Here is a 26,065-nt window from a genome sequence, read left to right as displayed (position 1 = left end):
GTCAGGTTTATTTTGGTGTTTATACAACGACCCACAGTCTGGTCAGCGCTGGTCTCTGCTTTTCCTCCTCTCTCCTCTCTCGCCTCACTAAAAGGGGAAAAAGACCATCATCAGTCCAAACCACCAGCTGTGTTCTCACCTGCCTCCCCGACATGTGATTTTAAGTCTATATAAATTAAAAAGCATAGAAAACATGCGCATAAATGGACACGGAATTACACAGCAAATATAGCTTCAAATTCACATAAAAAATAAATTAAGAAAACATAATAATCAGAACACGTACTTATCTGATGGTTTGTTTGTTCATATTTATATTTAAAAATACAAATGCTATTAAAAAAAATGCTATTAGGACCAATCTTTCAATGGAACTAAGCCCTACTTAGCCAACTTACCGAATTTTAGTATTTTCTAAGAAATGAATGTGATATCATGTAGTTATTAGTTTCAGTTTTACACACCATTAAACCTTTACCCCATTTGACCAATCCCTATTTTAGCAGGTCTTACTTGTTGTAACCGTCACTTTTTCCAGTTTTTCAACACCTTAGTCCAAACGTCATTCTTCACTTTAGATGTGGGAGGTCAAACCGGCTCGCCCATAATAACTGCTTTTGTGAAAACAATAGCAAGAATAATTACCAGTAGCAAAAATTATGCAATCTATTATTACCTTTGTCAAGGAAATTATCTGATTAGGTTTGTCTGCATGTTAGCAGGATTAGTCAGAATGCTTACATGGATTTGCATCAAAATGTAATCCCATGTTACAAATATATATGTCATTAAATTCAGAAATCAATCTGGATCAGGCAATATTTGGAATCATTCTTTACCGCTGAGAGATATTGGATATGTATCAGCCATAGTGGAGATATTGTTGCTGTTGTTTTTTTTATGTTTCTGTTAATGTAACATGCATGTATTAAACCGTGTTTATCGGTGATGGAACGTGTACAGTAAACAAGGCAAATAAATAGCATATATGCATGCAGTTTATACATATGCCATCAAATATGCAGAGATAATAGCTGGTCTGATGAGCAGACTATGGCATTAATATTAAACTGAACTACTTTAGTATCCGTTCTTTTCTTTGTTGAGGATAGAAATTAAAGAAATGTCAGATATAAGGTCAGGATTTAAGGAGCAAGTAATGCGTTAATAGTAATAACTATTAAGTTTTAAATATTATTTACATTAAATACTCTGAACATACAGATAAAGCAATAAACAAGTGACCAAGTGTGTAACGTTACCTCTATTCAAAAAATCATACAGTATGTTTGCTTAAGATCAGGCTAAAAGTACAATTCCACAAAATTACAAAAACGTAAAGATGGTCATGGTGCAGGTCCATTCTTGCAGGGATTGTAGAAAATAAGTGCTTATATACTGCAGACTGCAGTTGACTGCAGAGGGGTTTAAACTAAATATAGTTCACTGTTTGGTGTGGATGTCAATGCCTTAATGTTATTGTCACTGCAGAACAAAACACAATCTATGTATATATATTTATATATATAATTTGCCTTTTTGTGGGAGTGACTTATTATGTGTTTGGAAGTTAAAACCACATTGTGTAGTGAAATAGCAAACAAAAAGTCGCCATTATCATTGCCCTGTAATCAACACAGAGGCCTCCATGCTGCATAAGATAAAAGTCTACCTATCTGTGTGAGCTCAGAAGATTACTCCGAACTATGGAGACTTTCTAAAGCTTAAAGCCGTTTTTGGTAATCATCTAATCCCAGTATTTTTGCTGACGTACCTAAAATAGCATCATTTTGTTACAAATTATTTACTCGAATAGCATAACTAGCTGAAAGAGATTTGTATAGTGCTTATGTTTGCTTTTGTCAGTTCATGATTGCTTCAGGAAACCAGTATTTTTGTGCTCACACAAGTAGTTCTTCTCATACTATCATCGCTTCTTGAGCCTTATTACGGCTCATGGTGCCTAACTTTCTCTAGTTCCTAATCTCCTATTTTATCATGTATAACTTTAACTATTAAAGTAAACCGGAGAGTGGAACTTATGTAAAAGTTGTTTTCCGAGTTAACTGTGTGGGTGTGCTTATTTCACATTAGGAAATAACTTGCAGGAAGTGTGCCATTACGGTAAAAGCTGTGTGCTGAATGTTAATGAATGTTAGCGCTTATCAGTTCTCACAGGACCTTTTTTTCTTCTCCCCCCGCAGAGTGAGGTTAAACATGGTTATTGAACCTTTTGCCACATGACGGACTACTACCCCCTCCCTCATCATGTGACCAGTCAGCTCCAAAGGATTTGACAAGGAGCAATAAACCCACAGCAACAATCTATGTGGTATGCAGCCTGTCGCATCTAGTGTGGAATGTGGTTCGTTAGCTTGGACTCATGCCAGAGTTATGAATGCACATCCACATGTCTGTACATGTGGTATACATATGTGTGCATAATAAACACCATGTAGTTCTGATGACATGTTTATCATATGTATCATTCTCTACTGTGCAGCCCACCTGGGAAAGTTTCCAGGATGCTAGGAGTTCTGAAGAAGTTTTACAGATTGGTGGAATCCAAACAGTTCAACCACAGCTTTTTGTGAAGGTGCTAGAACCCTGCCTGATTTGCACAAGACATCATATTTTGCATTTGTGATGTAAACTTATTTTAAAAGTTTATTCAAAAGATAATAAGGACTTTGTTTGACGTATTGGTCTGCACCTCACACTAGTCAAATGAAAGTTTAATCATCCCAAAGATGATGGAAGAACATTATTATTTGGCTAATAGAAATAATAGTAAGGGCACAGTTAAGAAATTTAAGCTCTGAATGCACCGAAATTGACCAAATGCATGATGCACTAATTTTAAATACTAATAAACACTATCATCTGTAGTTGTTGGGGTAGAAAAAAAGGTGAAAATTGTCTATCAAAAATATGACACTCATTGACTGAACATATTTAGTTTTTTTTATTTACTTTGATTTAATTTAATTAGAATATCATATAGAAGCTAGCTGCGAATGACTTGTATTTTCAGAACAGGTGAAGGTAATACATTAACACAGCAAATGGCATGGCTACCAATGCTCAAGACATCAATATCCATCCATCCATCCATCTTCATCCGCTTATCCGAGGTCGGGTCGCGGGGGTAGCAGCCTAAGCAATATATGTACAGTATTAAAACAGTGCAAAGAAGAAGTTATTTCTTCTCATCATGAATTCTGAAAAAGTCTCATCATTTCAAAAGTCCTCCCTGACCTTGCTCCAATCTTTAGCTGACTAATAAAATTCTAACTCCTGTCAATTCAACCCATTGCAAGACTAACAGAACAGACTAACACAAGTGCATTCATCATTTTAACTGGACCAACACTAACAGTGTCCTGAACACGTCTCTGCTAGCTAGGAATGAGGGGCAATACATTCTTCGCTAACTTGTAGTAGTTGATGGTTTAATGACAGGAAGCTACCTGATAAATGACACTCCAGAACAGTTGTGCAGAGATTTAGGGGGTTGGCACTGGCATTTTCACCACAGTCTGTAACATTGTCCACTCCAAAGCTCAGAACTGAATCATTCTGCAATTAAACAGATCATCAAAGTCTGGTTTCAGGTCTCGTTTCTGACTCAGAAGGAGGACAACATGGGGGACTGGGAAATGTAGAACTTCTTCTGTGAATGTGTTTTGGAGAAAGTTTTATTAGTCTGTTTTTGATTCTTACAAAGCCAACATATATACTCACTGGTCACTTTCTTACATATCTGGTTAGACCTCCTTTTGGTTTCGGATCTGCCTTAATTTTTCTTGGCATAGATTTCATGAGGTGCAGGAAACATTCCTCAGAGACTTTGGTCCATATTAACATGATAGCAACACACAGTTGGTGCAGATTTTGTCAGTTGTGCATAGATTATGCAAATCTGCCATTCCACCAAATCCCAAAGGTCCTGTATTGGACTGAGGTCTAGGGACTGTGGACACTACACTAAACTGTTTTTCATGTTCAAGTAACATGGTGTGTTACCCTGCTGAAAGCAGCCATCAGAAGATTGGTGCACTGTGTTAATAAAGAAATAGACACGGTCAGCAACAATCTTTAGACTGGTCTCTTTTCTCTCTTTTTTGGACCTTTCTCTCTAAACAGTGTGTAAAGATGGTGGTGTGGGAAAATCCCAGTAGAAGTAGCAGTTTCTGAAATAAACCAGTTTGTCTGGTATAAATAACCAAGCCACATTCAAAGTCACGTAAATCACCTTTCTTCTCTATTCTGATGCTCGGCTTGAACTTCAGCAGGTCATCTTGACCACGTCTACATACCTGGATGCATTGGGTTACTGCCACATGATTGGCTGATTAGCTATTTGAACTGGTGTACCTAGTAAAGTGCCTGATGAGTGTTTATTTAAGTTTAGACTTTAGTTGTATATTAGTGTTCTAGCTTGCTTTGGAATATAGATGATGGAATTGCTTTATGTATCTATTTCTTTTTGTTGTCTGTTTGATTCCCTTTGATCTATCAAATTAAACTTAAGCGTCAGGTCCAACTGCCCAGGGAAGGGCATCATGCCCGGCTGTGTTTAAGGGTCACTCTGCCCCATTATATTATCATGCTCCCTCAAACATCAGGTGACCCAAACTCAGGCTTGGATACTGTAACTAAGACAAGACCATGCTCATCTTTCTGTACGTCACTGGCAATGCCTCCCAGAATTACACCTTCAAACATTGTAAAAACGTTCAGATCTTTAGTGCTGTGTGCTGAAGTTTTGTGTGGCCCAAACTTCCCAGAACCTTTCTTTCTGTTTTCTTTTTCTCTTTTTTTTTTTTTTTTTTTGTATTTTGTGGTTAGTTTTGCTATTCTTGCTAACTTACTCCTTCTTCTTTTATTTATTCTAAGGAAACCGCTGTAGCTGTTGCCAAATGTGAAACTCGTCGTAGAACCACTTCCTATTTGCAAGAACAACTTGTCCTCTAAAGGCTTACTTGTGCCTGTGCTTTGACTATCAAAACCTGTCAGAACAGGCAAGGATGAATCAATATCACAAAAAGTGCTGTAAAGAGATTCAAAATATATATTTAATAAATGAAAGTGTTACAAGTTATTATTCAAAAGGGCACATTGATGTAAACACAGAGTTAATGGATAACTCACTGAATATACTAAAAGTTACACCACAGAACCCAGTTAAACTCATATTGACCTTTGACCCCACGCCACCTTTCAGTGTGTTTGTGACTTTCTTTCTGTTAGATAACAATAATAAACTCTGGTCCATCTTTTTATAGTCTCAGGTAGGAGTTTGGAGGAACTGAAAGAGACTCATTTTACCTAGAGATATTTTAGTTATCTTTGACATTCCTTTTTAAGTAAGGAAAATCATGTTTGTCTAATTAATAAAAATTACTGTGTTATCTAAATTCTGTTTTCAATTTTAAAAAAAAACTTCTGGCACCTTCTAATCCTTCTTATCATTTATGATAAGATAGTCTGTGTATGTATGTTGTTAAAAGTTGAGTGGAAGGAGAGGGTGGGACTGGGAATAGAGACAGCAGCAAGCCTGCACACATTTCAAGAATGCTACAGTCCCACAGCCTTCACTGGGCCCTGGAGAGGGGGAAGGTGGTGTGTAGAGTGGCAAACCAAAACATGAGGGAGGAGGGACAAGAATTCTTCCATTTGAAGGTCTCACTTGGCTTTTAGAATTCACGTCTCGGGGCGTTTAGTCTAGACTAAGTGGAGATGAAGGCACAAAATAACTGTGCACATGAATATGAACTGATTTTAATTGATTGCAAATAGATTATTGGTTACAATAATGTCCCCAGTTTAGCTAGCTGAAATGTTTCTACTGCATAGATTTCTACAATTTACATTTCATACATTTCATACTTGTTGTTTGATTGTTTCAAAGATCAATCAGTCATCAGCCTGTCCTCTGTGGCTCCGGAAGAAGCATTCTTGTCTGAGAACCCTGAAGATATTGTAGTGTCTTCAAGGTTTTCTCAGTTTTGACTTGAAATTTCAAAATATAACAAAGTTACCATTGTGCAGTTATAATGCAGGTAGAGTAAAAGATGCCAAAAGATGCCTGGATCTTGCAAATACAAGATCCAGGGTTTTACAACATAACTCACAAAAGGACTAAAGATCAGGATACATGTTTTCTTCATCCTGAGTATATGTAGATTTTGTAATTCAAACTGTTTTAACAGCTGCAACAGCTGCAAGACTGACTTGCTGGTGCCTTAAAGTGTGGACATAAGTGAGAATCCGTGTACACAGTCTGATGTTTGTTTTCTGTGGAGTCAAGCAACTGAAAGTGAAAGTCATGGTCTTGGATTTAGTGTTATAAACATGAACAGTGTTCTTAAAGTAGAGAGCAAAGAACCAAGGACGAAAGCTGTCCTCAATAAAGTTCATCTAATCATAAAATTGCTCAAGTGCAAGCAACAAAAAACATATTTAAAAAAGAGTGAAGTTTAATGTAGTGAGAGAGGAGGAAAACAGGAGAAAACACAACAGAATTAGACATTTACATTTGCATTTTATGAGGATTTTAAGCCTTTTGATGAAAGCATTTCTTAGGAATACAAGTCTAATCATCACTACAAGCGGTCAGAAATGAGAACAGTAACAATAATCATGTCTTTGAAAATGTACCAGAAATTTTGAACTAAATATGATAGAACACGCAGAATGTGAATGATGAAGTCATGTAGGCATCCTGATCTTAAAACCCTGTGTTCTTTCCGCTACAAGATATCAAAGGCAAAGTGACCAAAGCCACCTACAGGAAAATTCAATATTTGCTCTACTCCAGTGACAGGCCCTCCGTGCTCCTGTAGTTGTGAAAGTGAATTTGTCTGCATTTGATTAGTGGTGAAAAATTGTGCAACCTGAAGTTGGGTCTTGAAATAGCTGCTTAAAGACTGAGTCGTAGTGAAATCAACTTTAAATAACGACATTTTGCATTGTGAAATAAAGCAGCTTAAGCTTGTTTTGCAATTTCAGATTCAATCTATTAATTTTTGTATTATATCCTCTTTGTAATTCTTGTTGCTTGAAAACAGAGTAATCTTGTGTTTAAGTTATATTCCGATCATTTATAAAATCTATTAATGGGCACATAACACACTTTCATCATTTCCCCTTTTCTATCTTCCTGCTACTGCATGCATCCTTGGTTAGCACTTTATCATATACTGATAAACTTCCCTGTAGTCAGCTCTTTGCACATGTAGTCACTCTTATCTCAGCTCAGATAGTTAAGGGTAACTGCACAGTTCTCGAAGCCACAAACACACTGGAATTTTCTACTCCATAGTTTTTCCAGAGATCTATCAGGGCAAGAGCTAGTGATTAACTGGACTTCTATGTCATTGTGACAAATGACACTTTTCCCAAGATCAAAGTCATGTCTGGTATAGCTGGTTAAAGGCTGTCTTTACTAAACTAGCTGTGTCACGTTAGACTAAAGTACAGCGGGAAACCACCTGTTGTAGTGGTAAGAATTCAGCCCTGCTGTCATGGCTGATTATTTTAAATATACTGTGCTCTATGTCTAGATTCTGACTTTAATCCTTTATTTGTTCCCAGACAATAAATTTGTTTGGTGACCCTTTATTCTTTTGTGCACTATGATTTGTGGTTAAATATTTGCAGGACCTTACCATTCAATTCACAGTGTGAGGGCCATTGCGTGGGGGCCAACGTGGGGGCCCTTCATGTTTGTCACACGGTGCCAGTGGTGGACCTGCCAATTCTGGTATTCTACACCAAATGCCAATCTACACAATCATTGACCGAAGTGCTCACTACAGGATGTCGGGCCACCCTCACGAAGTCTGTTTCTAATTGTTTGGTCGTAGAAACAGACTGAGAGGAGAAGATACCAGTCCTGCTGATGGGTTAAGGACCTTCTGTGGCCCTGTCCAGCTATCATAGACTAGCTGCTTATCTCCTGGAATTTTCTCCACGCTCTTGAGACTGTGCTGGGAGACACAGCAAACCTTATAGCAAAGGCACATATTGAAGTGCCATCGTCATGCTACTGATTGTGGCACTTGCCTTGGCCAAATGCAAAAAGAGTGAAAACATGAAAAGATAAAGACGGAAAAATGTCCGAGGCCTCCACGTGTAAAATCATTCCTGTTTTGGGGCTTATCTCATTCTTTCTCCTCTAGGACACCTGTTGGTAATTTCGTTAACACCAAAGCAGCTGAAACTGATTAACAACCCCATCTGCTACTTAAGTGGATCAATATCCCGGAAGGTTAACCGACTTGATGCTATACTCTGATTAAAAATGGTAAATGGTAAATGGCCTGCATTTGTATAGCGCTTTACTTAGTCCCTAAGGACCCCAACGTGCTTTACACAACATTCAGTCATCCACCCATTCACACACATATTCACACACAGGTGATGGCAAGCTACATTGTAGCCACAGCTGCCCTTGGGTGCACTGACAGAGAAAGAATTCCTTCAATTTTGGGGGGAAGTTTATTAAGGATTGCTTTTAATTCAATTCACTGTCCACAAAGCTGTCTGTGCTCTAGATAGCATACTAGTATACTAAGGTTAATATGGAGCAGCACGATGGTGCAGTGGCTGCTGCCTCACAGCAACAAGGTCCTGAGTCAGAATCCATCCACCAGCTGGGGCCTTTGTATGTGGGGTTTGCATGTTACATGGCTTCTTCCCACAGTCCAAAGACATGCGTGGGGTTAGGTTAACTGGTGACTCTATATTAACCACGAATGTGAATGGTTATCTATAACTCTTTGTTAGGCCAGGGAAAGACTTATTAACTGTACCCTGTCTTTCGTCCTGTGGCAGGTGGGATAGGCTCCAGCCTTAGAGTAAGGTTTTTAGTCTAGTGCTAGCCTTAATCCATGTCTGGGTCCATAGTCTTGTATAATAAGATGAGTCATTAAATAAAGCTTAAGTTGTTTCCTTGTTAAGCTGACATACAGTACAAAGTTTACACCTGACATCAATTCTATTGATCTCTTAGACCTCATCTCTGTGGGAGTATTTAATATTACAACAGACACAGTACAGCCTGTGACAGCTGAACTCTGTTTATTGTCTCAGTTGGTCCTGGTGAAAACACATGAAAGCTGAAATTCCAAACAGGAATTACCATACTTAGCTTGCATACGAGTATGCATGCCAGTCTGTCTGAGCTCTGTGATCATGTTTAAGTAGACTGTTATTGCCAAATATGAGCTGACAGATGAGCCTTTAGGCCCAGAGCCCTGGTTTGAAAAGACTGTGAAAGGCCATCTAAAAGATCTGGTTAACTTAAAGTTGTAAACAGTCTCAGACAGTTCAGGGTGCAGAATTCAAATTACATTTGAAGATCAAATAAAAGGCAAAACTGTGTCAAGGTAATGAGAGCTGGAGTCATTTAGATGAATTCGTGATTTGCAGTTTAAATTCCCTTGATCTGCTCTGAATCTCCATTACGTGGGTTTGCTGCCTCTGAGAGCTTCAAAGGGAGAACCTGACACGCAGTGTAGGAGGAATCCAGCAGATTGATGTTGTCTTTTTGTTAACAGGCTGCCTCTTGCACACTTGCCACATGTACAGGAAATGAAACCATGGCAATGACAGCTTGTGTAATGTGTGACGCCAGTTCTCCCATAGCATGTATTAGCTTGTGCCTATTAAGTATCACTCCAGGAAGCTTTCTGCTTACGTGATGTCATTTATGGCACAGATTGACTCATCATCTTTTTTTTCATTACATTTTGTTCCAAACAGCATGTTTTTCTCTGAGTAAATGTTTATGTGATGTTTTTGTTACTATTGTTATATATTTTATTAATGTTTATTTGATCGTGAGTGTGCAGAATGATGTACAAATTTGGATTTGATGGGTACATACGGTTAGGTATGGAAATTGTGAAGAGTGATGTAATCTCACTTATCATTAGAGAAATCCCTGCCTGTCCATCTGTTGTTTGCCTGTCTATACAGTTAAACATCTGATTATCTTCAGTCTGGCTGGATATTTTTCACCAGAATAAGTGCAGTCCTGGAGTTTTTTTGATTTAGCAGTTTTCATTTTTTGGATAGAACTCATTCTCTTTGTAGTCACTCTTATCTCAGTGTTTCCACTCGAGTGACTGCTGCCTCGCTGTGAGGGAAGGGCTATAAACACAGGCACGCTCGTTTGGCTATATTTGTAAGGACATTCATTAACATGAATACATTCCCATTTGTGATGCTTTGCCAGTCTTTTGCTGTAATTGTGTCTATTGTTGGTGGGCTTTCTGCCATTAATTTTGTCTTCAGCAGTTGAGATGGAAGCTCATTCAGGTAAAAATTAGATGTCTGACTTGGTCATTGCATAATATTCAGCATTTAAAAACACTTTAAACCTTTTTACCTGCTTAATAAATGAAGAAATAACAGCTAACAGCTGTCTATTGAAACTTTTTGATTGATGTTCAACTACATTTTGGTCCATAAAAATAAATAGCTGTGTATTAAAAATGGTCCAATATTTCTGGATTTGACTGAACAAGCAGGATTTTGTTCCACACAACAAGTCTGGAGTTCTTGGTCTCAAAATGAGAAGAAAATATACGACTGTTTAAGGTGTTTTTCAGTGAGAAAGATGAAGCAGATATTAACTAAATTGCTGTAAAATTCTACTGTATAACATTAACTGTAGAACTGCATATTCTTGACTTTCTGGAGCACGGCCATAAGTAGCGTTACTGCTCCCTCAGTGGGTTCTGGCTCAGTGCTGTGGATCAGACGTTCATTAACACACTTGACTGACCATCTTTTGTTGCCAGTGGTAACTGAGGATAAAGATCTCTGCCACAGCTTGAGAGTCAACTGAGCACAAGGTTTGAGTGTGTCTGTGTGTGTGAGCTTATGATGGTATGTGTACGTCATTGTCTCTTGTTTGCAGATACCTTGAAGCTGTGAAGCAACTAAAAACGGCTGACATGAGGTTTGGGATAGTCGTGTTATCATTTCCTTTGGTGTTTTTTTTCTTCCAAGCAAAAAGAGCAGCTCGAGCGGTGTAATTAAGAAGAAAAGATTGATTGATGGCTTTTAAACTGTGTAATCATTTACTGAATGCTTAATAATCGTATGGTATGTTCAACCTCACTAAGATCCAGTAAAACAAGCCAGGCTTAAATACCGTGGTTGGTTTCTATTATGGGAATAGAACCACACCTTTAGAAACTGGAAGACTGTTACCGTACTGTGACAGCACTGTCATTTTTAAACATGGGGGTACATTGTGTTTCTCCCTGTTCACAAACAGAGATGGACACATGACGTTTGTTGGCAGTTACCTACACAATGACTCACTTATCTCCAGCTCATTCATAAAGTCATTCGTAAAATTCTCTCAGTACCAATCCTGTATCCCATTCACCACTTCAGGTTGTAATCCGTTTATTAGTCTTTTAACATTGAGACCAGAGTGAGTGTTTGAGCCATTTTTATTCTTCATTTGGGTCTGGTGGACCTTTCACCCCCAGCCAGCAACTCTACTTATCCTCACATGAGAAAACTGTCACATGAGGCATGTTATGGCCTTCTAGCTGCCTTGACTTCTTGTTTGCTTTGCACACGATTCACTTTGTGTCTAAATTCTGTTTGATCAGCTGGTAGATTTTCTTAAAGATAACAATGAAAAAAAAGAGAAAAGTACTGGAACAAGTTTCTGTCCTTGTGTCAAATTGCAGGCTATAAAGATATAATCTAAAAGAGATATTTTTAATGTTCATTATAAAGACCTTTAAAGTTCTATCTGTGGATCCGCACTGACATTGAAGAGGGCAGCTGGCAGTGTAGGTTTAGCAATCCTCTTTATAATCCTGCTGAGTGAAGTAACTCGAGACATGCTCTAAGGTTTAGCCAAATCCATGCACAGGTGACAACAGTGTCATATTAGCATGACAAATCTGGCTTTAATTTAAGTATGAACTTTGACACTATGAAGCAAGTTGGGTTCCTGATGGTGTAGAAGTGCACATTTAGGACCCTTTCGGAAAATGAAAACAAGCCTAAATGAAGAAAGTAATCAGAATTTGCAGTCACCAAAGTATTGTATTTTAAGGGAAAACATTATGCATATATGTTCAGTATCAACATTAACATAATATACCTGCTGATACAGCAAGGTGACTGCAGTGGATTTTTCTAACAGGGCATGCAGGCTTCATAAAAGCATGTAAACAAACAGATTAGACTTACTTTTTCTGTAGAATACCATAGAAAAATATTTTAAAAGGGTTTAAAAGTAAAGGCAGATCGAGAATCCAACCTATGTAATAATTTAATGCCATGTAATGAACATCAAGTGGCTTACAAAGATAACCTCCCAGTCATAAATATGCCGCCTTTTAAATTGCTGACTGACTCATGTTCTTCTAAAGCAAATGTTTATATTTACAAACAGTAATCTGCTGATTAAGCGTAATTTGACTTATATTATTCACACAAGAAAACGTGATTCTGTTAACCTGTGTAGAGAAAGACTTCTGTAACTACCAGGATTGACGTGACAAAAAAGGGAAGGGTGTACAGCTATTTGATCATATTTCAGGAAGGAATTGTTCCCGTATCTTCATATTGCTCTCCGAGTTGTGGTGCCTTTTTTTTCACCTTACATGATTTTTACAGAAAGATGTTATTAATATTGTAAAAAGACATAGATTTCATTGTACACCTGAAAAATCTACATCACTGTATATTGTTATTATATTATTTATATTGTTATTTATATGAATTTGTAAGATAGACAAATCTAAATAAGTAGTCTGGAGTTTATTGACCTTCTTTTATAATCCTTTATGCACTGTTGCTGTTTGTTAAATGGATTTCACTGCCTAAATATGTATTTCTCCTAAATATGCACCAGTATATCTGCCCAACATCACTATTGACCAGCATCAGCCTTGTATGTGTATTAAAAATATAACAGACTTTATTTTTACAGTGCTCTGTGAGGTTTTTACATGTTTTTTAATTGTTTATTTGAACATCATTTTTTAAGTGTTACTTTTGAAGCAAATTTTGTACTTTGAGGTGAGTTGTTGATGCCAGAGGTTAAAGGAGAAGCTCAAGATAACCTGCCAAAGTTTACAATGAGTATCAGAATAGAAAGAAAAGATGATTTGAGTGGTTTTAAATATGGCATGGTTGTTGGTACTAGACAGAGTGGTCTGAGTATTTCAGAAACTTGTGTTTTACTGTAATTTCCTGCACAAAATCTTTGGTTTACAGGGAATGAGCTGATCTGGAGCTATTTGTTCTCCAAAAAAGAGAAAATATTCAGTGACCACCTTTTTTTCTGTGTTATAATTTCCTTGTTGACAACACTGCAGCAAATCTCTGAGGAATGTGTCCAGCTCTTTGTTGAATCTATTGGCGTATTGGCTTCCCTTCATTGGCTTCCTGTTAAATCCAGAATTGAATTCAAAATCCTGCTCCTCACATACAAGGTCTTAAATAATCAGGCCCCATCATATCTTAATGACCTTGTAGTACCATATCACCCTATTAAAGCACTTCGCTCTCGTACTGCAGGCCTACTTGTTGTTCCTAGAGTATTTAAAAGTAGAATGGGAGGCAGAGCCTTCAGTTTTCAGGCCCCTCTTCTGTGGAACCAGCTTCCAGTTTGGATTCAGGAGACAGACACTAGCTCTGCTTTTAAGATTAGGCTTCAAACTTTCCTTTTTGCTAAAGCATATAGTTAGGGCTGGACCAGGTGACCCTGAATCCTCCCTTAGTTATGCTGCCATAGACGTAGGCTGCTGGGGGATTCCCATGATGCATTGAGTTTTTCCTTTCCAGTCACCTTTCTCACTCACTATGTGTTAATAGACGTCTGTTATTAATCTCTGTCTCTCTTCCACAGCATGTCTTATCCTGTCTTCCTTCTCTCACCCCAACTTGTCGCAGCAGATGGCCCCGCCCCTCCCTGAGCCTGGTTCTGTCGGAGGTTTCTTCCTGTTAAAAGGAAGTTTTTCCTTCCCACTGTCACCAAAGTGCTTTTTCATAAGGGGTCATTTGATTGTTGGGGTTTTCTCTGTATGTATTATGGTACATGGCCTGTATTTGTATAGCGCTTTACTAGTCCCTAAGGACCCCAAAGCACTTTACACATCCAGTCATCCACCTATTCACACACACATTCACACACTGGTGATGGCAAGCTACATTATTGTAGGGTCTACCTTACAATACAAAGCGCCTTGAGGCGACTGTTGTTGTGATTTGGCGCTGTATAAATGAAATTTAATTGAATTTAATCTATGCTACAAAGGTATCAAGTACCAGATTTTTTTCTAAACATGAAGTATATTTTCAAAAAAGAATCAGGAGAATCAAGATTTTTTAAAGTGTTGTTTCCCACATGTTAAACGTCAGTAGAGTGCTCACTTTAACATTTTCTCATAATGGAAAGTCTTTAGTTTGGTTTACATGAGGATGCCTGTGTAGAATAAACAGGAGTCAGGAAGCATGATGTACACTGACTCATTGTTAATTATTGCACAATTGCCTACTCTGTTTTTACAAGGGTGCAAATGGACATCATACTGATTTTGCAATGAGGATCTGGCAGGGTAAAGACTCCACACACGGATACACACCATGTCGAAACAGAAATTAGCCTGTTTTCTCTAAATAAATCAGAATCTACAACCTGAAATCGAAAGACCTGCTGGAGCAGCAGATAGGTTTTAGTTTCAGCTCAACAGCTGTAAGGCTGATTTAGTCTTTGCTGTGGCTTTCAAAACAGGAAATTCAGTTTTTCACCTCACTATTTCAAAGTAGCTGACACATAGCTACGTCAAAGGATGTTGTGGTTTTTTTAATCCTGCCGCAAGAACATAAAAAGTCAGTAGAGATCAATGAAATAGCTGAATTTATGATTTTATTGTTTGTCTTTGCTATTGCTGACACCTGCTCCATACAGCACAGATGCTATAAAACAAAGAAGGACATGCAAATACTTTCACAGCGCTTTGTAATCATATAAAGGAGCTAAAGCTGATGGAGATGGGCAGTTTGATCCTGTAGTTTTAAGATCAGTTCTGCATCTAAAAACCTGATATAATCAGCTCACAAGGACAGACTCTTAAGGTTGTTACTTAATGGGTGGGTCATACCAATCATACCTTCAGGGACCAAAAAAGAGGGAAACTGTCTCCTCTAGCATACAAGGAGGCCTCATTGTGATTTAAATAAATGACTGAGGGCCATGGTGTTTTCCCCCTCTTCTGCTTATCCTCTTCACACTAAGCCAAAACACCAATTACACCTGCTGACCTCTTTTTCATGGAAAGGTTTGACAAAAATTCTCTCAGGTTAGAGGCCCAGGAAACTCCCAGTAACATTAGAAGTGTTATGTAATGCAGCCCTTCCTCCTGGATCAGCAACGTTGTGCTGCACAGGAGAAAGAGGGCCTATAAACACTGTGTTTGCACATGTAAGGGTATTTAACAAACAAGGACAGGAAAGTTGACCAGATATCTTTAAAAAGTACCCTAACCTTTGCTCATACATACTACACCAAGATAACCGTAACTGAATAAACCATGATTCGACTAAAGAAAAACTAGAAGAGAAAAACAGGCTGATGAGTTGAAGTAAGATGATAAAGTGATTCAAAAGATGACACGTCTTCTAAAAATGATCTGTCTTAGTAATCGTCTATAGAATTCTGAACTTTGTGTGTCTATAACAGTTATTTTCAGTGCTGATTACAGGTCTTATAATCTGATTCATCTCAGCTTTTCTTTTTCATCTTCAGGTAGAGTAACATCAACAACCAAATTATACTATGAGAAAGTAATTTCCAAAGCGAGAAAATACACCGGTCACAAAAACTACACTGTGAAAGGTAAACATTTTTCATTGATTTTGTTCAGATTTATAGTCAGAGTTTAAGTTTTAAGCAATCCAAGGTTTTACAGACATGATATAAAGCCAAGAAGTTGCCATAAATTGCCTCAACTGTTTGTTAAATTTTAGCAGGCGACCGACCATATGCCGCATGGCTGAGAGCAGCTGGCCCGGGTTCGAGTCAGACCTGCGGGCCTCTGCTGCCTGTCTTCCCCTCTCTTTCCTGTATCCATCTAAAAAAAGCTGAAAAAGGCCAAAAAAATTTTTTTTTTTTTTTTTAAAAAGCACAAGTTTATGCTTCTTCAATCTTACATCTTGCCTTCTTTTCTTCTTGATTATGTGTAAACCTAATGGAGGAAAACCTGTGTAAAGTTTCATGTAGAAATCATAAAAGCTAGGTATGGATGAGTTAGATTTCTCATGCTGACTCCCATCAGCTCTTCAAATGTGACTCATGCCTCATCTGCAAAAAGTCTATTAAACTAGTATATAGATAACGTGATGAAAGACTGAAAGCTTAATTTGGTCCCCAGCACAGCGGGTGGAGAATAAGACAAAATGTGAGTATTAGCATCCTGCAAAAAATAGAAATTTCATAAAATGGCACAATACAGAGACAAGATGCGATGCAAAAAGTTTTTTAATGCGGCAATTACACTACAAGGAGAGCAGTCAAAAATAAGAAGAAGACGTTTTTTTTTTTAAACAAGCATACATACGACTCCAAAGCAGAACAGATAAATAATTTATATTTAAATGATCGGTTCCATTTCCCCCTTAAAATTTTACTTTTTTTACAGAAATAATGGATTCACCTACCAGTGAACTATTAAATCATATGCAAAATTAGGTCATGCTAATATAAACTATTTAGAACTCCATCTATCACAGATGGATACAGACCGGCTGTAATAAAAGGAGACTGAATATTATCCTGTTCAGATGTTCTGTTAATGACAAATAGGGTGCTTCTGTAATTTATTAGGCTACACATTAACCCTTACATGTGTATATACATTATGGAAATACATCTGTATTATTGGGTAGAGGGGTTGATTCAGACACTGATAAGCTGGGGGAATAGTTCATTAGCAAATATGTCATCCCAGGCACTCTCTGCACACAGGGGGGACGACATGTCGCTGAAAGGGGAAGGGGAACCTTCATATCCGGAGTCGCTGTAGGTGTCCGCCAGGCAGGCTTCTTTCTCCAGACTGTTGAGGGCAGGAGAGGAGGGTCCAGAGAAAAGCTCAACTGCCTGACTCTGACTATTACATGCAGGGATGACCACTTCCTGTGGTTCATCTTTGACGCAGATGGTCTCCTCCTCCACCATGACCTCAGTAACGGGGAAGGCTACCTCGTCATTCTTCTCATTTGTGCCGCTCTCCAAGTCGGTGTGCTGCCCACTACTCACTTCCTCCACGGGCTTTGTATAGATGTGGTCAAAGTGAATCAGTTCATTAAGGGTCTCCAGCTTAACTGATGTGGGCCCCACAGTTGGAGATGGGGTGGTAGGTACTGGCTCACCCCCTCCGAGCAACAGGACCTGCGGCTCCTGGCAGTCTGGTTCACAAGACTTGAGAAATAACTCTGGGTCAAGGATGTCCAGAATGCCCAGCAGCAAATCAGACTAGGGAGAGAAAGAAAGGGGGTATAAGTATTCGTTCTGAATTGTTGTGGAGCTTTGGTGGAAATCTTAAGACCCACACTTTAGCAGGGACTCACCTCATTGTCTGAAGAGTCAGGACTATCTGTATCCATTGGGAAGTCTTCAGATTTAGGGACTGCTGGGCCTGCACCTGCTGCGGAGGCACACATAGCCTGAGTGCTGCGGACTCAGAAGACCCGATCCCCAAATCTGCATCGTTCCCGGTGGACAACATAACCTGAACCTTTGAGGGAAAAAAAGATTTAAAAAGAATTAATACAATTTTCCAATCCCTGCAATCCAGCCCACACCACTTCCCCTCTCAGCTCTCCATTCTTTTTTTACCTTCTCTTTCGAGTCAAGAGTGTCCAATCCAAGTCTTTGTCTCAGTTCCTCATTTTCTGTGAGCAGGCCATTTGTTTTTTCCCGGAGTAGCCTGTTTTCAATGTGAAGTTTCTGATTCTGCAGGAGGAAACAGATGTCTGAATGAAACCTGCAACAGTTTCAGGAACTAAAGTGTGAAGTATCACATGAAATGGCACAAACGGTTAAAAAAAAAATTGCTTTGCATTTCTTCATACTAAGACATGCAATTACAAATTAATGCTATGGCTATAATGTGTAACAGTGTATACCTCCAGCTCCAACTCTAGGACTTGTTGCTCCAGCTCCCCCATTTTTGCCTTTTTTCTGTCTCTGGCTGTCTGAGCTGCCACTCTGTTCTTGAGTTTCCTGGAAAAAAAAGGAAGGAGTGGGGGGAAAATTAGTTTCCACGATGCTGACTAAGCCCTCTGACATGACTTTGAGTTCACAGTACTGCGCAATCACCGGCCATGTTCCTGCCACGCAGGCAAAGCATGATATCAATGTCCTGCTCTGTAACAGCAGAGCCGGGCGGGTCCACCAACATTTAAATCCCTCACATACTTTTGACCAGCTAGCTTAAAGTGCAGCGCAGATACGATAACGTTTATGATATTTAACAGCTTCACATGACAGTTGTTATAGTGCGGAGATAACCTATTTACACCGCTATAGTCACACAGCATTTGAGCTTGCATTTATATTTTCTTGGCATTTGAACTAAACCGTAAACATAGCACCTATTGTCTTGCTAGGGGATCGATATCTTTGGGTGTGTCTCTGTATTAATTTCTTGAACAATGGCCCCATTTACGCTTTAGAAATAAGTAATTACACACAGATATAATTATAGATAAGGGTTTATTTTTGAACAAACCTGCGAAGCGCTTTCTCTTCAGGACTCAAATGTGTGAGTCTCTGTCTTTTTCGCACCGGCGGCCCTGCAGAAGTGTTGGAGTCTGAATCCGACGACACTTGGCTGGCCGTTGACGGTAAAACGACAGAGATGGGCCGGCTGAGGGCCGTCTGTGAGCCGGATTGCTTCCCTGATATGAGAAGGACTTTGTGGGCTCCTCCAGCCCCAGCTGCTACAACCACCATGTTGATGTATCCTGTTGTGTTGCTGTCTGAACTCAGAAATTACCGGGTGTCCGTATTAAAGTCAGTAGAAACCTTTAGGTTTCCCTGTTGACCCGAGCCCCGACAATTCTCAAATGCCTAAAGAAAATGGGCTGTGTCTGCGATCTTTTCTACCATCGTGGTGAAACCCGATAGGCTTTCAGCTGCTCTGACGCAATCAGCTTGAAGCTTGTGATTGGTCGCAATGCTGATGTAAGTTTGCACATAAAGTGTTTCACTCTGTTTGCAAAGTAAAATCGAGTTCCCTGTAATTTCCAGTCAAGCCTTATTGTCACATAAAGTCTAAATTTTTCAGTCCGTTATTTTTGCCTGCTTGCATGGGACTTTTTATCAAGTCCACATTAATATATTTATTAACTAGCCTCACTCGTGGATCTCCAAGGCTTATTTTGGCATAGATGGACCCAGCCTTTTTTCCATTGTGTGTGCAGCATTTACAAGCTTTCTGTTCAGCAAAGTCTAAAAGTTACCAGCTACTATATTAGTCTGAAAGGCAAAATGCCTTTATGCTAACTTCACCTTTTTTTTTTTTTTTTTTTTTACCTCAATTCGTTTCTTTTTTTTTAATTAAACATTTATTTTACCTTCCAGCTATCTGGGTAAATTGTGCTGGATAGAAAAGTTTCCTCATTCTTTTCTTTTCTAAAGGATTCTAATGAAGCAACAGGCTTTACAAGGCCTTCCCTGAAATACATTTCCTTTTTCCTGGACTGGTGGACTGATTAGCTTATTATTTTGTCTGTGAAATAGTTCCTGTCAACAGACATTTGTATATCTTTTCGAAATTAATTTAAACAGTATTTTTTTAGCTATATTTTATTACCTGCATGTGATGTCTTGCAGAATTTAAAACTGAATTAGTCAGGCAACATAAATCTTGATCCAGTGCCAAAAAGCCAACGCTTTTTGAAAACAAAACAAAACAAGAGGTGTTAACGGATGAGGCAGCAGTGAAAGATAATAATTTATAGGACCAGGCGTAGCTTATAACCTGGTAGACTTTGTCTACCTGCGTTCAACCACAGTAAAATTTCTGAGATGGCTTAGTGCCAACAAATACTCATGCACGGTTTCAACTGAAGCTGCCACCCAAAAGTAAACAGGCCACAGTCAGAAAGAGAAAAGACATCAATCGACTTCACAAGTACGCACTCTTCCTCAAACTTCTATTTGTCCTCAAACAGGAATTCACATTTTTGCAGTAACTGGCCACCATTATTGTTTACAGCTTGTAGCCCTTTGCCCCTACAGTTTGTCACCTCAGCAGGAGTAACTGCAACAGCTAGAGCAAACAGTGGCCTGTTTGCGAAGCTTTACAGGTGCTACAGAATCAGCATGTGAGAAAGTGAGAGCCTCGGTTTATGATCAATTGAAGAAAGGAAACAGGATTTAAAAACAGGATGTGCTGTATTTCCAGATATAAACATAATAGGTCAAAGCAAACAGGAAAAAATGTGTGAGCGTTCCTCTAAATTCCCCAAATGTAAGTTTCTTTATGTCAAGAAAGTAGGCAGCAATACAGCAGTTCATATTATACACTAGCCTTTAGCTCTAGAATGAAACTGTTATTTCTGACTTGGGGATGTCCCATCACACTTATATACAAGTGTCGCATTGGCCATCAGTGAAACGACCTTCTATATTTGCAGCATGTAGCTGTCAAGTTAATGCTGGAGGGGAAGGGAGGTTTAATAACTGCTAAGGGAGTTTCCTTACTGTGTGTCGTACTTTACTCTCACTACGTTCTGTTCTCGGTGGATATCTGTCATCAGTAAGTGTAAGAAAATGTCCAGCGTGTCAGTTAACATTCAAATGCCACTTGGAATTGTTCTGCTGAGCATTTTAAATGCAAATGATGCCTTCAGTCTGCAGTATTTCCCTGCATTTCACAGTAGAATGTCCCAGTGAATCCCACCACAGATTTAGACTATACAACAGAGTGTGGTAAGTACCTCATGAAAATCCTCTTAATACATGATTTGCTTACATGGGTGTAACAACACAATGCAAGCACAAACAATTAAGACTCAACAAACACAATTTGAGACGAGGAGATTAAAGAGTCTTAAAATGTGAAGGTCACTGCTGACCAAGTGGATAAAAAGAATGTAAAGTGTACTTTGAGAATGCAGGAAAAGGGGTCTTGAAGAGCATCTTGAATTCTTATGTCATTAAAAAACAACTGCTTTGGTGAAATCTCCCTGTTTTCTTTTTTTATTAGGCCACTGGAATAGCTCTGTACATTGTTTAAAATGGGAAAACTAGGCAGGGTTTGTCTAGTGATTTAATATATAGTTCAGAATTTTGAAGTCTGGACATATTTGTAAAGTGTTATAATTTCCTAAATCCTCATTTTTCCAAGATGTTAGTATTTTGGGGTTCAAGTTACATCACAGAGCCTGAGGAGAGCATCCTGACGGGAAACATCTTAACCTGGTTCAGGAACAGCACCATGCAGGACAGACGAGCTCTACAGAGGGTTGTGCAATCAGCTGAGCGCACCATCCGCTCCGAGCTCCCTGACCTGCACTCAATCTACAGCAGGCGGTGCTGGACCAAGGCCAGGAAGATCGTGAAGGACCTCAGCCATCCCTGTAAAGTTTCAAGAAGGAGTTAGGAGCCAAACAAAAGCGCTCTCTGATATGAATAAAAGCGTGATTGTTTGCACCTGGCTTTAATGCGTCGCCACATGAGATTCACTGTTAGAGTAACAATAGTAGGCTCTATACATCAGCACACCATCACATGGAGTCTGCATTTACATTGTACTAGCATAAGAAGGCAGCACCGCTATCAGCAAGGCTATAACATCTGACAAACACATTCTTCCTCTTACAAATAAGAAGTAAATATCCTAAGCAATAAAAGACACCCTCCCTCAGTGCAGTTCATTCACGAGTTTTGGTTCCGCAACTGTCTTATGTCTGTTGTATTGCTCACTAAACAAGCCTTGCATAAATAATGCTTTATTAGACACAATTGACCCCACTATACGTGTGCTGCACTTGCTTTGGGTGTGATTTACTATTAACCCTTCAAGTGCTGATGCCAAACTTGTCAATGCTTAGAAATGGTAGTATTTTCTGATTTTTTTTTATTCTTGTTCACCGATGGTGGAAATATGTCATCTGTTTTTTTAAAACAGTGTTAACAACATATTTAATGTTATCTTATATACTGTGTTTATTTGCTCATAAAAAACGTTTTATTGTAGGACTGAGTATTAAAGTTGTATTATAGCCCTGACCTACTTTAGTTTTCTGGGAGAAATTAATCTTCATTGGAAAGAAGACGAATTGTTTGAATCTGCTGCAGAGCACGCAAGCTTGTGAAGAAATGTCAGGTTTGTTAAGTGAAACGTTCCATTGTTTTACATTCTAATAATGTGTTAAAGTGTTGAGAAACTATATTATAAGTGTTAGCACAACTCTAACTGACTGACATTATTGGCTGCTTTAAATCATTGGTTACACAACCAGGATTCAGATAATCTTCCTTGGAGGCCCGGAGAGGGACCGTGTGCAGAGTTAAACCTATGTATAGTCCGCCTTGTCGCTAGACTCGGCTCAGCCAGTACTTAAACACAAACACAAATGCAAACAGTGATAGACTCACAAACTCAGAAGTGGGGATCCTCCCTGGAGTTCAGTGTTGGAGTCTGTGATTAAGGTGGGCGGATCCACAAAACCACAGTTTAAAATGAAAGAATCCCAAAATCATCAAAAAGCCTCTCAGGGTGTATGAATCACGTCTATTTCTTCCAGATGGAGACATACTGTAACTGTGATACAAGATATAATCAGGCCTTTTAAATTAAAGTTGTAGCCTGCTGTATCCACACTGTTGTGCCAAAGGAGGACATACTTACTATTCTGTTTGAGTACACTGTGGTATGTCAACCACCCACAACTTGCATGTTTGCCTCTGTGTTCTTCACTTGGCCAAGTCTCTTCCAAGAAAGAAAATGACAATGAATAAGCTTGATTTGAATTACTACTGAAACAATAAGTTTAAAGTGAAGCAAATATGTTCTTCCTTTTATAACCTACCCATGGATTTGATACTGGTTATGTAACTCTTATGGGGGCGATCGTGGCTCAAGAGTTGGGAGTTCGCCTTGTAATCGGAAGGTTGCCGGTTCGAGCCCCGGCTTGGACAGTCTTGGTCGTTGTGTCCTTGGGCAAGACACTTCACCCGTTGCCTACTGGTGGTGGTCAGAGGGCCCGGTGGCGCCAGTGTCCGGCAGCCTCGCCTCTGTCAGTGCGCCCCAGGGTGGCTGTGGCTACATTGTAGCTTGCCATCACCAGTGTGTGAATGGGTGGATGACAGGTTGTGTAAAGCGCTTTGGGGTCCTTAGGGACTAGAAAAGCGCTATACAAATACAGGCCATTTACCATTTTACCATTTTAGTAAAGAGGTAATTAAAGTAATTACATTTTATGCCGCCTACATTTCATCTACGTGTGCAGTTAAATATTTTGTGTGTTTCCATGAATGTGAATTTAGCACTAAGGTGGGCCATTATGCTCTCCAAAATGACCGGAATTGATCACTATTGAAATAACTTTATAACTTAGATTTGATGGCTAGTCTGGCGATCTGTATTGTTGACTCTGAAGACAGGCAAAATGAAGAAATGTGCATGCCAGCTTTAAATAACTACTGCTCGTGGCTTTGTTTGCTGTCAGCTGCACCAGTTCTATCCTACCCTGCACTCCACATCATTTTTTCTTCATTACAATCTTAATTAAAAACAATATTACTAGATTAAAGTACGTGTCAGCACTCATGATTCAATTAAGAACAAAATACTAATACGTGTTTAATTAGAGGCTGTTATCAACTTAGCATCAGTTGTTTTTCTTTTCCAGGAAAGGCCTGGTCTGTACAGTGAAGGCTAAGCATGCAGAGTAAACAGCAACACCCGTGTGTGCTCATCAGGGCGGCCGCTCTTGTAAATGGTGGTGGTATGGGGCAAAGCCGAGGTGAACAATGGAGGTGAGTGGGGTTACACCCTGGGACCACAGCCAGCTGCAGAGGGAGGTGGGTCAATGTGTCTGCAAATACCTCCTTCCCACTGCACATCTCGCTCCCTGTCCACACCCACCAGGGTGTTTGTCTGGCCTGGAGGTTTCCCACACCCTCCACCTCCTGCTCTCATCTCCTCTTTCTCTGTGTTTTTTCTCCTGTCTGTTTCTCTTCTTAAATAAACAGGATGCTAAATATTTATTTAGCATGCATTTTTTTCATATCTTTTTACATCAAGGTGTTATTTTAACTTCATCTTTTCACAACACTTAGGTCTGTGTTGGCGAGAAAGCTTTTGCAACTCTGCAGGGTTATTCCACTTCTACACTAATGCTGCACTAACACATCATCCAGCAGCTCATTCAGTCCTTTGAGACAGTAAAGTTACTAGCAGGTGGTTGTGCATCTGAGTTCACGTACCTGTTTGCTGGCCTGTCTACAGATAAGGCTTATAAGACTTTGCATATGTGACAGTTAAGACTAGAGGGACACTACAAGTTTTGAGCAGTACACACATGGCCTCACCTTTGGTTCAAAGAAACCATGTTTCTCTTTGATGCATCACAAGTTGGGGTTTTTTGCATTGAAGAATTAGGAGATATCACAGGAAACAGTAAAACTGAATGCATCTTTTATCATTTTTCCTAAATCCAGCATGTAACCTTGTTGGTCTATAATTGTCTTAGAGTCTCTGGGAGCACTTTGTTCACCCAGATAAGCCATGCTTTGTTAGTGCAGAGGCTGACATAGCGCGCTTTTTGTTTGATGGGCCACATTTACTCTGGTCTCATTGTACTGCCAGACAGACGACAACAACAACACTTTTGCCAGTAACAACACAGTAATGTTCAGATACAGAAGAAGACGATCTTGCAGGAACCTCATGATAACCTGAAACCACCCCTTTTGGAGGCGTTAATATATGGAGTTATAGTGCTCTGTTGCTGTGCAGCCACCTCAGCTGTTATTATGTTTAAGAACAAGATTAAATGGTTTTGCACTTGTGGTTGAAATCAACTTCCTGACCATTTATGTGTCAACTGAAGTATCTTAAGTCCCCTGAAGACTGTTGTACAATTAAACTGGCAACAATGTGCTAACTTACTTCACCAAAGAGACATAAAGTAGAGTGAATGAAATTAGAGTGCCACATAAAGTAGATTATAATTAGAAGGAAAAACTATTACAAATTCCTTGTATGTACACATTCAGCACTAACATGCATGAGTCGGTCTGTACTTGGACAGATCTGATGGATTGGCTCCACTATGATGCAACCCAGAAGCAAGAAGGAAAACGTCTGTCCTCAACATGATGAAATCTGTCTTAATCTTGCATTAATCATAACCTAGGCCATTGGTCATGACTGTCACTTCCTCTCTGCCTAGTCAGATATGTGTGTTGCACACATCCTATAGTGGCAATGTTTTTAAGGAGTAATATTCATTTTTATATAACATGTCACGCTAATACCCCGGCTGAAGTTTGCTCATGGAGAAGTCATGTGTGCTACTGCCCCCTGGTGTTTGTAACAGTACATTGCAACCATCTTTGAGTTGAGCTATTTTCAATGGAAGGCGGAAAAAAACGTTTGAAAGTAGCTACATCTTTATTTTATAATCCCATCTCTCTTTTTTTGTCTCTGGTGTTTCATTCAGCCAGAGGGAAGAGACAAACCAGTTCAATTCAATTCCTCATAAGAGATTTTTTAAAAATACCTGTGTCTAATCTCCATGTGAAACAGTTAAGCCGTTCTTACCCCAGTTCTGCGTGTATTACTACAATTTTCTGGTGCATTTGTTACTTCTAGGATGGGCTATGGTAATTCCTTATTTTTATTTTCTGAAAGCTCCCTCAAAAATCTTCAGTTGATCCAAAATGTTGCAGATAGAGTACTAGCAAACTCGAGACTGCCCGAATACCTTGTCCTTATTATCCGCATCCCTATCACATTAGAGATCACATGGTATATTATACCGACTGAGCAATTTG

The 26,065-nt window shown here is 39.2% G+C and overlaps 1 protein-coding gene and 1 long non-coding RNA gene across 2 annotated transcripts; both read right to left on the bottom strand.

The window, feature by feature from the left end:
• Positions 1-522: 522 nt before the first annotated feature.
• On the bottom strand, positions 523-22,996 carry LOC309719585. The gene is made up of 3 exons (XR_014280269.1): positions 22,914-22,996; positions 22,661-22,826; positions 523-611 (listed from the first exon to the last, which is right to left on the bottom strand). It is a non-coding gene; the product is annotated as an uncharacterized lncRNA (long non-coding RNA).
• On the bottom strand, positions 16,514-19,141 carry xbp1 (X-box binding protein 1). Its single transcript, XM_082555650.1, has 5 exons — positions 18,783-19,141; positions 18,178-18,274; positions 17,888-18,004; positions 17,622-17,786; positions 16,514-17,524 (listed from the first exon to the last, which is right to left on the bottom strand). Exons 1-5 carry the CDS (start codon positions 19,004-19,006, stop codon positions 16,949-16,951), a joined length of 1,179 nt encoding a protein of 392 aa, XP_082411776.1. The 5' UTR covers positions 19,007-19,141; the 3' UTR covers positions 16,514-16,948.
• Positions 22,997-26,065: the final 3,069 nt, after the last annotated feature.

Source organism: Aulonocara stuartgranti, assembly GCF_965226115.1.
Source record: "Aulonocara stuartgranti genome assembly, chromosome: 12".
NCBI lineage: Eukaryota > Metazoa > Chordata > Actinopteri > Cichliformes > Cichlidae > Aulonocara > Aulonocara stuartgranti.
Note: the sequence above shows the minus strand (reverse complement) of the source record. Positions and strands in the feature narration are given on the sequence as shown.